The sequence below is a fragment of the Crocodylus siamensis genome, chromosome 1, assembly GCF_052110815.1.
Source record: "Crocodylus siamensis isolate JL-2025a chromosome 1, ASM5211081v1, whole genome shotgun sequence".
Lineage (NCBI taxonomy): Eukaryota > Metazoa > Chordata > Crocodylia > Crocodylidae > Crocodylus > Crocodylus siamensis.
The window spans coordinates 174,575,858-174,591,374 of record NC_143395.1 but is presented as its reverse complement, the minus strand read 5'-3'; the positions used below and the strand labels follow the sequence as shown (position 1 = coordinate 174,591,374).

Sequence of the window (15,517 nt, the reverse complement as noted above, 5' to 3'; positions counted from 1 at the left end):
CTCTTTAAAGCTTACAGAGAACATAACAAGGGTCTTACTAGGTCAGACCAATGGTCCCTCTAGCCCAGTATCCCACCATGACAGGAGTGGATGCTATAGAGGGAGAGCACTGAACCAGGTATATCCAGAGTGATCTGTCCCCTATTCATTATTTTCCCTGGCATCCACCATTTATCGAGTTAGAGGTGCTAGAGGAAGATCTCCGACTAATCTGTTCAATAGCCATTAATAGATTTGTCACCCATGAACGTATCCAGTCCTTCTTTGAACCTGACTGTACTGCCCGCCTCTACCACTTCCTGCTGGCAGACAAGTTAATTGTGTTGCTGTAAAAAAGAACTTTCTCGTGTTTTAAACCTGAGACCTGCTATTTTCAGTGGGTGCCTCCCTAGTTTTAATATTTTGGGACTTGGTAAACAACACTTCCCTGTTCACTTTGTCCACACCCGTTATGATTTTGTAGACCTCTGTTGTGTTCCGCTCTCTGGCTTCTCTTTTCCAAACTGAAGAGTCCTAGCCTTCTTAGTCTCTCCTGGTATGGCAACTGGACCAAGCCCCTGATCATTTTGGTTGCCTTTCTCTGCATCTTTTCTAATTCGGTGACATTCTTTGTGAGATGTGGTGAGCAGAATTATACGTAGCATTCAAAATGTGGGTGCACCATGGATTTGTATAATGCCATGATGATGATCTCCATTTTGTTTTAAATTCCTTCCTTAATAATGCCTAACGTTTTATTGGCTTTTTTTGGTTTCCACTGCATAGTGAGCTGATGTTTTTAAAATACTATCTACAGTGTCTTTGTGGTCTCTTTCCTGAATCATGATGACACAGCTAGTTCAGAACCCAGATGTGTATGTGTACAGTAGTTGAAGTTAACTTTTCCCCAGGTGCATTACCTTGCACTTGTTTATATTGAAGTTCATCTGCTATTTTTTTGCCTGCTAACTTAGCTTGGTCAGATCTTTCTTCAGCTCCTCTCCATCAGCTTGGAACTGGATTACCTGGAATAACTTGGTATCATCTGCCAACTGGGAGATTTCACTATGTACTTCAATTTCCAGGTCATTTTATGAAACTTGAACAAAATAGGGTCCAGCACAGATCCCTACAGGGCTTCACTTTTGATGTCCCTCCATCCTAAAAAGTCACCATTTGGCTCTACCATTTGCTTTTTATCTTTTAATCATCTTTCAGTCCACCGAATAACCTTCCCTCCAATCCTGTGGCAACACAATTTTTTTATTCCACTTTTACATTTAGCATATACACTTGTAGCAGCAGTGTTTGTTCATCAGCGTGTTCTTAAGACCACTATGTCTTCCACTCTGTAGTTCCTAGATTCCCAAGAAGTCTCCATGGGTTTCCTGCAGTTCAGGATCCCTCTTCTTTGTGATCCATCTATATAATTTGTGCTGGGTTAATAGAGGATCCCCTTTTGGCCCTGGACTATTAATGCCTTGTATCTATTTTATTATAACATCAGCTCAGGCTCTCACGTTTCATAGTTTCATAGTTGGTAGGGTGGGAAGGGACCTGAGCAGATCATCAAGTCCAAACCCCTGCCATGTTATCCCACTTTATGCAGGTTAATAAAGACAAATGGGACTTTTAAGCCCCATCCTAAGTTTTAACCAGAAGCTGTCTCTAACTTTCATATAACTTAACTTAGCTGATTGATCTAGTACTTTTCTTTTCCTAGCTCCAATTCAAAAGAGGAGGAAGCCAACCTATATAATTCTGATGTGGCTTGGACACTTCTCATACAACCTTCACAGAATAAAACCTTTTAAGATTTTCCCAGGCTGTGGTGAAGGTTTGCAAATAGAGTTGGTGCTTAGGCAGTATTCACATAGATTGTCTAAATGAGCATGTAATTGTATTAAATCATACTATGATACAACTAAATTAGATTCACTCAACTATTACTCATGGAAATTAGTGCCAGCCATTCCACAAAGGCTGAGTTAGCTTCTGTTGCTGCCTTAACAAGAATCCCTCTTTCTGATATTTGCAGTGCAAATAACATATTCTGTTGCATACAGTATGCTCTGGAATATAATACACAACTTTTATTTTTGAAAAAGCAGAATAAAGAAAAAAATACTTTCTTGGAGTGAGTGAGTAGTAGTAGCAAGGGAGCTGAGCCTGCATGTTTTTTTCGCTCCATATGAATTGCTGCAGATTTTACTTCTGGTTCTATTCATAAGCTGAGAACCTGCTCTTACTGGATTTCTTGCATATAACACGCAGTCCCATTTTCAGAAGCTGCTTTTTGGGAAAATGGTGTGTTGTGTGTGACAAACTATGGTACGTGAAAGCCCACACTTTCACCCAGCTTAAGGTCTTCCTTGGCTGTACCTTTATTATATGATGTTCATTTTAGCAGTGAGGTCATGCAAGTTCAACTATGAAAACATTGCTATTTGGTCTCCCAAAGCATGGTACCTGTGGCTGATCACACAAAAGCTATTATTTTATAGCAGCTGTTTCTTAAATGTGTTGTCCACATGGATTGTTTGATTTGCCCTCCTTGCCAGCTAATATAGAATCCTAAACTTTCTGGATTCAGGACTGGTGAAGAAGTTGAGGGACAGTTGAGACCACTCTATCCTTTTATGCCTTTTGGGTGTGTGGGAGGAACCAGTAGGGCACATGTGCAGCCCCAGAAGATGCCACTAGCTAAAAAAAAATCTGATCTCACTTTTATGGGGTACGTGCACACCAAAAATGCAATCTATGCAACATGTCTTAAAGAAGCATGCAATATGGTAAGTTATGGTTCTTTTTAGAAGGTCATATTTAATTATTACTTTTTCGTTTTCTGATCCATAGCTCCATCTGATGACTACGTAAAATCAAAGACATTTGAGGGTACTTGTGCATTACATCTTTCTGCAAATCGTGGGTGTTTGGAAAGCATCAGTACCCTCTTGGAAGCAGGAGCTGATCCTAATGAAGTTACTTACGAAGCAACTACTCCACTTTTTCTAGGTGAAGTACATTTTTTTTTTTTTTTTTTTTATTCTGATGATGCTTGGTAGGATGTGGCAAGTCACAGCATTACCCACAATTCTGTCACTTTCCAGCATATTTTATGTACTTTTGTAGCTTCTATACAATGATATACATTTGACTCTGGGACAGACACAGTGCTGCAAACTTATTTGATTTTTTTCTTTCTTTTATTGTATGGATGAAGCATTTGAATGGGGACCTGCAAAGCAAAATAGAATTTTTTGGTTCCTTTGGTTTATATAGGAAAAAACAACATAGAAATTTAAGTTTTTTGTTTTATTTTGTTCTTGCTAGTGTTAAAACTTCATGTCTGTCTACTTTCTTATTCCTGGACTCTTTGGCCTTTTGTTGCCTGTCATAGGGATTCTGGACAAAAATGTCCTGCTATTTACATTGCTAGCTTCAGTGCAGCCGTAAGGCAAGCCCCTTGTAGTTGTTAATTTTTTAAACTATCTGTCAATAGATCTTCCACAAGCTGAGTTGGACAGTATGGTGTTGAAGTGTCAGTGGCTGTCAGAATCTAGCCTAACTGTTGATATTAGTGGAGGAGCTCCATTTAGAGTTACTGATAGCAGGACATTCTTTGCACAGGAAAAGAAAAAAGGAACATGGATGTAGCCAAATGGCTGGAGTACTAGTAAGATTACATTACAGGTAAGGAGAGAGTAATCTGAGCCCCTGAAGGAGAATGAATATTTAGTATTTTTAGTTGGACTATTTAAGTGTGTTTGTTTATTAACACCATCTAGCTCAAATACATGACAGTCAGTTGGAAAGTGATATTTGTTTTTGTGAAACATCCTGCACTTCTTCAGTTGAGACTGGTAAAGTTCTTATTGAAATTTGTCAGGGAGCCCTTCACCAAAAAGAGAATGGAAAAAGCTTAATTTGCTTTACTTATAAGACTAGAACAAGGAACATTCCAAGCAGGAACTCCCTGGGCATCCTTTGCGATCTAGAACTCTGACTTGAGTTTCTGTGGATTACATTTGTGACTTCCCCATCTTCACATGGACTGTACCATCTTGGCTCCAATCAGGGTATTACATGATTTAAAAAATCTATATTGTACTACTTCACTTAATTAGAAATTCTACAGTTACTTTCAGAGAGGATAAACAAAATTTCAGATGGTTTCTACCAAAACTAGACTGTTTCCTCTACTTACAGACCTCTAGCACAATTCAGCATCATTTTTAACTTAAGAAAACATGAAATCCATACTATAACCTGTAACTTTATTTTAATGAGCATCAGCTCTGCATTCTGGCCAGTAATAAAATATCCATTTCAGCCCATTAACCAAAATTGGCATTAAAAGCAGAAATGTCCTTGCTAATATAATTTATGCCATGATATTAGCAAGACAATGTAAAGAAAATGAAATCACAGCTAGAGATTACAACAAGTGGTTGTAGTTTAGGATACAGTGCTGCACTACTGAAGGTGCAGAGAGAAGAGCAGCTCATCATTATAACTTACGGTGCTTCATAGGAAGGGTCATGAGTTACAACCATCCCCTGGACCCAACAGAAGTTAGCTGTTGGGTCTCAGGGTTTGGGGAATCCAGCTATTGTTTATAGCAGCTGCTAGCCTGCAGTTGCTCTCCCCCCTGCCCTGGTACTATTTTCAGATTGGGAGGGGGGAATGCTAGCGGAGAGAGCTTGTTTTAGGGGTTCCCCAGCTAACAGTGGAGGGTGGGGTGGATTGGAGCTCTGTAACCTTGGGGGGTGAGGGAGCTCCAATCCACCTGTCTCACCCTCCAGAACAAGCTGAAAAAACCCAAGACTGAGCTCCTCCCACTCCCTTTCCTGCCTCCCGTTCTGAAGACAGTGCCAGAGCAGGTTTGAGCTTTAGGGAGCCCCACCCTGCACGCAGACAAAAGTTACAGAATACATTCTGTTTTGGAGCATCTCAATTTGAACCTTCAGGCAATGAGGGTTCAGATTTTTGCAGGGTTGGGCCTTTAAAGTGATCTGCAGTCATGCACTTCTGTTTGGTCTCGGCTGTAGAGCACTTACAGAGGCCAAATTGAACAAAAAATGTCACTTCTGTCTGTACCTTTTGAAATCAGTGGGAGTCTTGCGATTGAGTTGCATGGAATCAGAACCAAACCTTTAACAACAGATTTCCTGGCTTGCTTGTTTGTGTTGGTAGATTGACTTGTGCTATTTCTAATGAAGTTTTTTGAGGAGGAATACAATTCATAATATCCGTGCTTTCTGGTCATCAGCATTAAAAAAAAGAAAAAAGAAAAAAAGATGAACTTAAAATAGGAGGAATTCAAAAAATGGTCATCAAGACAGTTAAGGTAATGGAGACCTTTTTTGTGAAAGAAGATAAAACAAGTTTGTTTGGTTTAGAAAGACTGGAGGGGATATGATTACTCTACAAATATGTATGTGGGAATAAATATGTATAACAGGGAAGGTAAAGGTATTCTTAGGCTAAAAACAATGAGTGCTGCATGGTCAAATGGCTACTAAATGGTTGTAGATTAACTTTAAATTGGGAGTTTGAAATTTTGAAGGTGTTTTCTAGCTATCAGATGAGTGAAATTTTGGAACAGTCCTTCTGTGTATTAGGCTCAAGGAATCTGCATCTTTATGATCAAACTGAATAAGTTTACGGAAGGGATAGTGTGATAGGACAAGAGGTTCTGGCTCATCGGCCTGTGTGGGATGTGGAGTTGGCTATTTGCAGTTCCCAGGTTGGAGGTGACTCTTCAGTATGGAAGGAATTTAACAATGCCCCTGGATTTTTGCTAGGCATTAGTTAGAATCAGGAAGGAACTGCCTCCTCTCCTTCCCCCCTCACGGTGAATGCTTATGCCTTTGCAGGTTATTTGCCATCTCCTGGGCATGTGTTTGTTGGCCACAGCTAAGTTTAGTGGGATTTGTGGCGATTGACTGAGGTGTTCTGATGTTCGTGCCAGTATTAGAAATCTAGCAAGATGGTCTACTGCTTAAGGTCGTACCGACTGCCAAATTCAGCATCAGGAAGGAATTTTTCCCTGAGTTCAGATTTGGCATAAACTGTGGATCACATATTAGCAAGTATTAACCAATTACTTCTCTGTGACCTGACACTGGAAGTGGCTTCATCTTCCCTGCTTTTGCCCATCGCATGTAATACAGTGTTCCTGGGGTTTCATTAATTGTTCCATATATTTGTGGGCAAGTGTTTGGAGTGGTGATTTTGGGATTTTCTTGGTTAAGGAGTCCTGGAAGATACAGGTGACTGGATTTGAGGGCTTAGGAGGCCTCTTTCAGTCATTTGTTCCTAAACAGTCATCAGTCTGCAAGAGGTCTTACACTGAAACAACACTTTTTTTTTTTTTTTTGCTTCTTTTTATTGGTATTCAGAATTGTGAAAAACCGTTGCATCTGACATTTAACAAACTATTATTTGGTTTGCATTTGACATTTAGCAGACTTAACTATTTATATTTGTCCTTTAATCTTCTTTTATTTAATTAACTATGTCATTGGTTTCTTTTGCTTGTATAGATTCAGGAGTTCATTTTTCTTCAGTGGCACATTTGTAGAGAAGTCTCATTCTCTCTTGAAAGTAGTCATGTATATAAACTCCCCATTTTTTAAAAAAAAACCATGTCATTGACATGTTGAGGGAAGTAATTCTTATTTTTTTAAATTGGCACTTGATGAAAGGTGAATATTCTAAAGTGGGTTAGGACTTCATAACTAATGATTGTAGCATCATCACTACAGAAAATAAATAAAGATCATTCTTGTTAAATGAGGGGTTAGTTTCCGTGTTCAAAAGTTAAAGATTAGTTTTGAGCTTGTAAACCACTTGGACGTTTTAGTCGCCTTTTATGGCAATCATTACCAGTGTATATAGTAGCAAATTTTCATTTAATTGGGAGGCTGATTATTTTTCATATGACAGAGTACTATTGTGATGTGGGTGGTCAAGACACTTTGGCTAGGGACAGAAATTACACACAAACCAGTATAACAGATTGGAAACTGGTTCAAATCTGTAACACAACAGAAGTTCAGTGTTCGTAAATCACTTTCAAAATGGCCAAAGACCATTTAAGTTAAACCTAGATGCATATAGGATCAGACTTAACAGATTTAGGTTAAATTGGTTTACTGAACTTCTGAAAAGATCCCTTCCAGATTCAAGTTAACTCAGTCCCCCCCCAGCATCCAAGGATGCTTTGCATTTCCTCCTTGCAGGGTAGGCGGGCTAGTTTTGGCCCAAGCTGTCTGCTCCAGCCAAGCAGGGAGGTATGTTCTAGTACTCCCCAGTTTCTAGACTTGGGCCACTGCAGGCATGTGGCTGCGTTTCCAGAATCAAAAGTGAATGCCTATTCACGTGTTTATCAGTTCAATCTGTATAGCTTAGACTAACTTGTGAAGAGTGAATTGATTCAGCCGCAGACTTTTTGACTGTACCTTACCTTTGAAGCCATGAACCAGGGAGTTGGTAACAAAGGTCCAAATTTGAGTCACGAGCCGTGGGGTCAGGAGCAAGAAATGAAGATCTAGCCATAAGCCAAGAACTGGGAGCCAGCAGGTAGGAACCAGGAATTAGGAGATGCTAGGCAAGAAATAGAAATCAGGACTGGAACCAGCAGTCATCCATACTAGAGAATGCTAGGTGCAGAGGAGCTACCTAGAGAAGCATTTTTGGTGAGCATCTGCCTGATAGCTGAAAGGGCTGCCACAGCCATGCAGTCAACCATGCCCATGCAAGTAACTGGGCCAGCTGGAAGGAATTAGGCTGCTGGCAGCCAGGCCCATTCAGATATTCAGGGCCAATTGGAAACTATGCAGCATCCATCTTGCCCTGACCCCCTGACATATTCGTTTTGTCATACATAAATTAATGCATGAAGGGTTTTATTGTTTTTATTTACATTTGTTATATCCATTATAAATTATCATTAATTATTGCTATCCTAAAATAATCTTTTGCTATAAAATGACAGACTAGAGAAGAACCTACTTCTTAAAAAATTATGTACCTGTAGAGCCTAATTTGTGTTATAGCTAGTGATTAGATTTCAGTAAGTTAAAAGCTTATTGCTGGTTGTTACTTGATTAACAGATTTTTAAAACTATAAGAAGCTAAGGTTTTTTTGTCCCTATTGCAACTTGTGTACATTTGATTAGCATGAAACTTAGAAAGAATAATAGCTCTCTGGCACATTTCTTAGGAAAATGCAAATTCAAAGGTGGTTACGCAACATCATTAGCTTATTACGCGTTATTGCTTAGATAGTATTTGCTTACAGTTAGCTAAGGAAAACATAGTGATAGAAGACGTTGAAATAACTGTAAACTTTGTCTCGTGCTGATATGCTTGAAAACAGTATCATTTGCTTTTAAAAATACAAAGGGCAAAGGTCGGCAGTAGTGTGAATGTCTGCCTTAATTTTGCATTGTTCAACACTTATTGGCTGGTTACCAAATTTGTTTTTAAAATTAATTTCATTGTGATTCATCTTTAATGATCTTTAACACCTTTATTGAAATAAAGGTGTTAAAGATTTAGATATGGTGAATCCTCCTAAGGACTGTTACCTACCTGATTTAAATATGTGTATTGTTGTGCATACTCTTTACCCACCCAAGCATAATAGCTGCAAAAGAGCCATTAAGTTCTGGTTGGAAAATGAGCATTTACCCTACAGAGCATGCCATTACATAATTAGTCTGCTTTTGAAGTAGCTATTTTAGCTGGGAGGAGTCATAATGGTTATTTGTGTTAATTTGGCTCCACCTGTGTGTGGAAAATTCCTAATGAAGCAGACTTGAATCAAAGGATTATGGGAACACTGTTTTAAAATTGCCATTAAACTTAATTGATCTTAAAGAAAATGAGGTCTTAAATGGTATGTACCATTAGGGCACATTATGCAAAAGGCCTGTTCTCAGTGCAGACAGGCATCTCAGGATTCTTCCTTTTGAAAATAAGACACAACTCGGTGTATATCAGTAGTTTGTAACTATTTACCAACACACTCTTATTTTTCACAGCTAAATCCTTTTTTTTCAATTGAAGTAAATTTGTGGAAGAAATCATTAATGAGGCACTGTGACAACAGTGATGAACACATATATAAATGCCTAGGAGGTCCAAATTGGATCAAGGTGTATAGCTGGGGCTAGAGTTTTACACAGGAGCTAGATTTAAAAAAATGACATTAGAATGTATACGGTTCAAATTGTCCCAAGGTTTATGTGCACAATTACAAAGTGGAACTGTGCAGTGGTCATGTTTTAGAGATGGTCAGGATGCTAGAAACTTCAAGCATTTTATTCTGAGGCTGCCTCAGTGTAGGAAATTAGTGCATTGTCATTCTAAAAAAAGTGGGTCGCAAGTCATTCACTATACCAGGTTTTTTGGTCTAACTGGATAGCGTGTCACAATCCAAAAGTGGGTCACAAGAATATATAAAAGGGTTACAAGCAAACTTTAAAAATGGATCAAAAAACTTTTAAAAATTGATTCTCCTTTAAGAGAGAAAAACTTGGGAAATTGTGGTTTTCCTTTGCAGGCTGGCAGAGTTCCAGCCTGAAAGGGGCTGCTTGGGGCCTCTCCATGCCCCACACACACTCCCTGCCCCACAAACTGGGGAGCTGGGGCCTGGGAGCAGGGTGCTGCAGGTTGGGAATGAGAGGCACTGGATTGGGAGTGGCCATTGATGTTTACAAATGGGTCCTAGTAAAAGAAAAGTTTGAGAACCACTGACTTGAAAGATATTCTCAAAATACTATAAAGTGCTCAGTGTATTTGAGCAGGGCCATCCAGCTTCAACTTCCCTCCCCTGCATTGAGTACCTGTCTGGCCCCAGGCTTAACCTCCGCTCCTCCAGCCATTCAGCCCTGCCCTGCCCTGCCCTGTCTGTTGGGGTAAGGAACAGGCACCAGAAGCTGGATGAGGGAGGTGGAATCCAGAGCTGGCTGTGCCATCATTCCAAACAAATTTGGTAACTTCTGTCATTAAAAGCTGGATGACAAAGAATTAGGGTAGACACTCTTGTAATGCAAGCTGTTGTCAGCAGCATCTGGGAGCTTTTGAGGGGAGTGGCAGGGAGCAGGAGCCGAGGGGCTGCAATTTAACACCTTGTGGTGGCCATGTTTTGACTGTCTTCTTTTGGACAGCTGTGTATTAGAGCATCAAAGGAGCATGGGTTAATCACCTAATAATGCCACTTGTATGAAAAAAGCCAAATCGTGAATTGGAAATTAGAGCAGATTTTGAGAGAGATACAGGAGTCCTTCCCAAACATTTAGGTTTGCTGAAATCCAGTTATAGTCATTGAGGCTCAACTATTAGTTCATGTGGACCAGATTGATTGCACAGCTGAGGTTCAAACAAAATGTCAAATCAAAATGCCTGTGAACTGTTCTTTGAATTAAATTATTGTGCCTGTTAATTAAAACCTTTTATACTAAAAATTATCTCCTTTTTTCAAAATATCCAAGTAATATATTACTTCATATGAGAGCAATTACCTTTCAAAGATTATATTTTATTATTATGCTTTAAAGATTTTTAAACAGTTTGGAGGTTTTATTTACTGTTTAACTACGCATGCAATGACCTGCAGAGATGCCATTATCTCTTGCTTTGGACACTAGAGGTTCTGTGTTTCTGTAATGAGTAAGTAAAGCACATGTAGCAGGAATGAGCAATACACAGGGGGACCTATTTTATGGTTGAGAGTCCTTCACTCCATATGAATTGGTGCTCTCCTTTGCTGCTTATGTTACCAGAAGGAAGATAACCAGTGCCCATGTGATGTGATGGCCATGTTTTTTTTCTGTCAGACTTTTTATTATTTCCACATATTGCCTACAGGCTGTTGAACATCTGGTACAGAGACGCCAATGTCTGTGTTGTGTTACTTTTCCTTAATATGACTATGGCCAAAGATTTGAAAGAAAAATTGTGAACGGAGAGCTATTTCAAAGGCAAGTGTTAAAATTTTATGGTTCAACTAAGAGCAGATTTTCCCAGAAGGTATGGACTTCGAGTAGAAGAGTTTGTGATGCTAGAAATTTTGATTCTTAATAAGACATCTGAAGATAGTCATCTAGTATAAGTTGAACAAAATAGTAAAATGTATAGCAGTCTGTAGTTTTGAGATTTTTTTTTTTCTAATTTGCCACCAGATGTCAGTGTATCCAAAGCAGCAGGAAAATACTGCAATGGATTAAAATAGCTTGTGTTAAGGCATGATCTTGTAAAGAACAAAATAAAGCATCTTAATGATAATGAAGTGTAATGTTTTCTTTAGAAAAGTGATGTATTTGTCAGTGTGTGTGATGTAATGCACTCTGGATATCTTGCTTTATTCAAAGTCTACAGATATATAGACTTCTATGTATTGACATATTTTTGTGTGCGTTACATATATGTATTAAACCTGAGCCTAGTAAATGGTTTGTAGGTGAAATCAGAAGTCGTATATACCTTTCAAGTCATAGATCTGCTATGAATATTATTGTAAAATATTATAGCATTTCATACCATAGCTTTGCTAGCCCTTTATTTTTTCAATGTTTTATCAAAACCCAAAGCTCAGATGAAACAAGGTTTATGATATATTGACTTAAAGCTTTGTTCCCTGTGGTTTAAATGTGGAATATGATGCATCTGATTAACATTTTGTATTCTTTGGAGTTTTCTCACTGAGAATTTTATTTATATATATAAATAAAATATATATGTATAAATAAACAAACACTATAGATGTGTCTGTTTACATGTGACACTTAAGGGAGAGTGCATATCTGAGGCTTAAGAGAGGCTGCAAAGCAAACAAAGCATGTCCTGCAGGAAAAAAAAATTATATAATTTATATATAATTATTTTTTTCCTGCAGGACATGCTTTGTTTGCTTTGTGGCATAGTTTCTTAAGGTTTTTAATTTTTTTTTTTTCATTTGTCATGGAAAAAAATTAGACATAATGACAGACTTGTGTAGGGATAGCATACTATAGATACAGCACAGATATGTATGGTTTAGAAAGGGGAAGCTTTGCAGACATTAATGAGTTATAATATTAAGATAACTGGTGAGATGGAAATTAGAGAGAGCATCTTTCATGTCTGAGGTGATCAAAATCTCTGTAGGTATCATTAGTTAATTTTCTTGTGCTGCATTTGATATAATGTTTAAGCATATTAAACTACTTGAGCCTGATAAATATCAGTTCTCTAAGAAAGGTGGTTTTCAACTGAAGGAACAAAATTGTATGCGTGTGTGTATAGAGAGAGACGGAGACAGAGATGTATTTAAATATAGATACATGTTTAGTTTGTACCTAGGAAACAGATACCAAAACTACCTTAAAAACTATTTAGCTGTAAATCAACATGTTAATTAGGTGTATTTTCACTGATTGATATAACAATTTTCTTTAAAAAAAACAACAAAAAATATAGAATGGGAAAGCTGATAAAATTAGTTACTTAAATGAGGCTTTTGGCTTCAGCTTGATTTAAATCAGTCCATCATGAGAATATGTAATTTGGAAATTAATCCTCATAGAGGCTTTTTGCATTGTTACTTTCCTTAATAAAGATGAAATTTTAGTAGCGTTGGGTGGGGAGCTAGCTGCAAAATTTTCATTAACTGTCTATGGGAAATGCATATTGTAGTTGCTTAAGTACTCTTTCAAAATCCCATTGTATGATTTCGCTCGTAAATAAAAGTGTTTCACTAGTATAAGAAGAGCCACAGATGATTTCTGCTTCAAAGAAGGTGTAGACGCCGGGTCTCGACCAGTCGCTCACGTGCAGCTCTCGCTCGGGTAATTGATGTTATATGCCTCATGGTCTTGCACCTCCGCCCGAGCTGATGTCTTCCACCAAAGTCTTCAACCCCATGCTCACATACCATGACTTGTTGGACCTCAGTGTCCGGGGCTGTTCATCGGGCGTGCTTGTAGACCTGCGGTTCGTCCCGGTCATTACTCACAGGGTTCCGCCACCCCTACACCCTGGCCTCACGCCTCCTGTGGAGTGGTGTCCAAAATGGTTGACGCCTTACTCCTTGGAGCCCTTAAGATGGGGCCACCCCAGAGCTCCGGCACTATTTGCCTCCCTCATGGGCCCACTTCCCTCAGATTCCCCTGGAGCCCGGGAAACAAATCAAAGAAACAAAAGGAAAATGCTCCAACACAACATCTGGGCTCCCTGCCCCCTACCTTCCCTTCTACCCTTCCTAGGTCTCAAAGGGGACACTGCCTGCCTTATCCCTCAGGCAGTCAGGTTCCCTGCCTACTCCAGGGCACCTCCGGGTCCAGCGGCAATATTCGTCCCGATGGCAACCTTTCTGGGGTTTCCCCATGGCCCTCCTCTTCTGGGGCGGACTTCTTCCAGGGTCCTGCTGTCTCTGCACTCCCACCTGCAGTTTTGCTCCATCCTCCCAGGATGTTCCACCGCCGTCTTCAAGAGGTGTTCCTGGCGTCCCTCTGTCGTTCCGTCTGAGACCGTCGAGATGATCCTTGTCTTCCTCCTTGCCTTCATCCCAGCTGCTCCTGGTCCTGTGGGGTTACACGCGGCTCCATCCCCTGACTCCCTGCTGGCTCCGCAGCATGCGCCACCATTTTTATCTTTGCTAGCCGGTGTTCAGCGCTGATGTCACTGGCTGGCCGCAGCTGGATAAGCAGGTGGCTGATGAGCTGCGTGGGCTCTGCCTTCCGCCGCTTGTGTGTGGCACTCCGAGCTGCTGCTGGTATTCGTTCTTACAGCACATCCCAGGACAGAAGGTTTCAAACCTTTACATGATCAAGTGAAGCACTTATTTGCATCTGTTTGCATTATGGAAGAAAGGGTAGATAAAGCTGCATTAAGCTTGGTGTTCTGTCTCTTGTGTATAGTCTTTTTTGTGCTGGTTTACTTAGTTCAGTCTTGAGTTGCGGTCAGGTTTTTCATTTCCATAGCTGAATGCAAGTTTATAGCTTACATCTGAATAAGCTAGAAGTCTGAGTATCACTGGAGGATTTGCCATGTAGCCTTACTAACTTGCTACGCTTTGAGAGCACATGATGATTTGCTCTTTCTCAGTCTCTCCAAAGAGCTAGCGAGTAGGGCCTACCAGAAACAGGGGTATGTACACGAAGACCTGAAGTTTCAGCACATGGAAGTTTCCATCCCTCCAGTGATTTACTTTGAAAGAACTCTTAACCTGACACTTCTCTTGTGGATAGTTTGATACGGATAAAGTTTCAGCCAGTCTGGGCAAATTCTCCAGTGATTTATTTTTCCCAACTCCTATGTCTGTGTCAAGATTAGCTAGTTAAGTTACTTAACAATCAGCTTTCAGTGTTCTTTGCATTGTACAGAACTGCAGGGGGTGTGTGTCGGTGCTCTGGCTGGGACTAAAACACCTGGAGTTCCTAGTTAATTGGTCTTGCTCAGGGTCAAACTCATTGCCCTATTTGGGATCAGGAAAGAATTTAATCCCATGATCAGATGGGTGTTTTTTGCCTTCCTCTGTAGCAAGGGTGTGGTTGTCTTTCTTGGATTTCTCTACTATATTTTAATAAATTGCTGCTTGTTCCTGTAGCAGCAGGGGTGGGCAATTATTTGGGCTGGAGGGCCACTTCAGGAGTTTTAGTGAGCTGTTGAGAGTTGGGGGGAGGGGGTGGGAGAGATGCCTATTGATCCTGTTTGGCCTGGCAGCCTGAGGAGAGGGCAGCTCCCCATGCTGCTCCACCCTGCCGGTGGCGCACACAGACTCCTGCACCCTGCTCTCCTGCCGCCCTGTATTCATCCCCTCCTGCTCAGCTTCCTGTTGGAGCTGTGGCTGTGTAGTTCTGGCACAGTGGTCGCTGGCTGCCTGGCTTTTGCAGGACAAGGTATGATAGTGTCCCAGTAGCTGTTGTGCCTGCCTGCCATGATGATCTGCTGCCACACCCTGCAATGCCTGGAAAGTTGGAGGAGGCTGCCTCGGGCCTAGCCCCTCCCTTCCCACAGCTGACACAGATTAGTGCTGGCAGTGGGTTGTCATGGCAGGTGGGCAAGTGGGATGCTGTCTGCATGGCCCAACCCGGTACTAACTGCAGGAGAGTAGAGTGGCTTAGGGCTCAGCCGTCCCTCCTTCAAGCTCCTGGTGGCAGCGGGCAGGCCAGGTATGGGCCACAGGTTGTATTTTGCCCACTCTTAGGTTAGGTGCAGGGTGTCAAGACATTAAATTTTTTGGTTTGGTTCCAGTTTTGGTTTAGCTGCAACTGAAGTTGTTCCAGTTCTGGCCAGTAAAGGTTCAGTAACCAGTTTGGCACATATAAGCAACCAGTTCAGTTCTGGTTCATAAGAGAAAAATTAAATAGGGCACATTATTTATAATGACGATCATTTGCACAGTGGGGTGGAGCAAGCCAATAGGTCTAAAACTGTTGCAACTAAGTGTCAGCAATAAGTACTATGAAGCATGCATGAAACAAAAAACAAATTATAAGTACTTAAATAGATGGTTATTTTATTTGTACTGTTTAATTTTAATTGT

The 15,517-nt window shown here is 40.4% G+C and overlaps 1 protein-coding gene across 4 annotated transcripts in view; it reads left to right on the top strand.

Moving 5' to 3' along the window:
• ASB3 (ankyrin repeat and SOCS box containing 3) overlaps positions 1-15,517 on the top strand; it is a 118,221-nt gene that overhangs the window by 51,865 nt on the left and 50,839 nt on the right. For all 4 annotated transcript variants that reach the window (XM_090049331.1, XM_090049340.1, XM_090049357.1 and 1 more), the window contains one exon: positions 2,836-2,994. In XM_090049331.1, the coding sequence (XP_089905457.1) occupies positions 2,836-2,994 (159 nt within the window). The remainder of the gene's footprint in view (positions 1-2,835; positions 2,995-15,517) is intronic.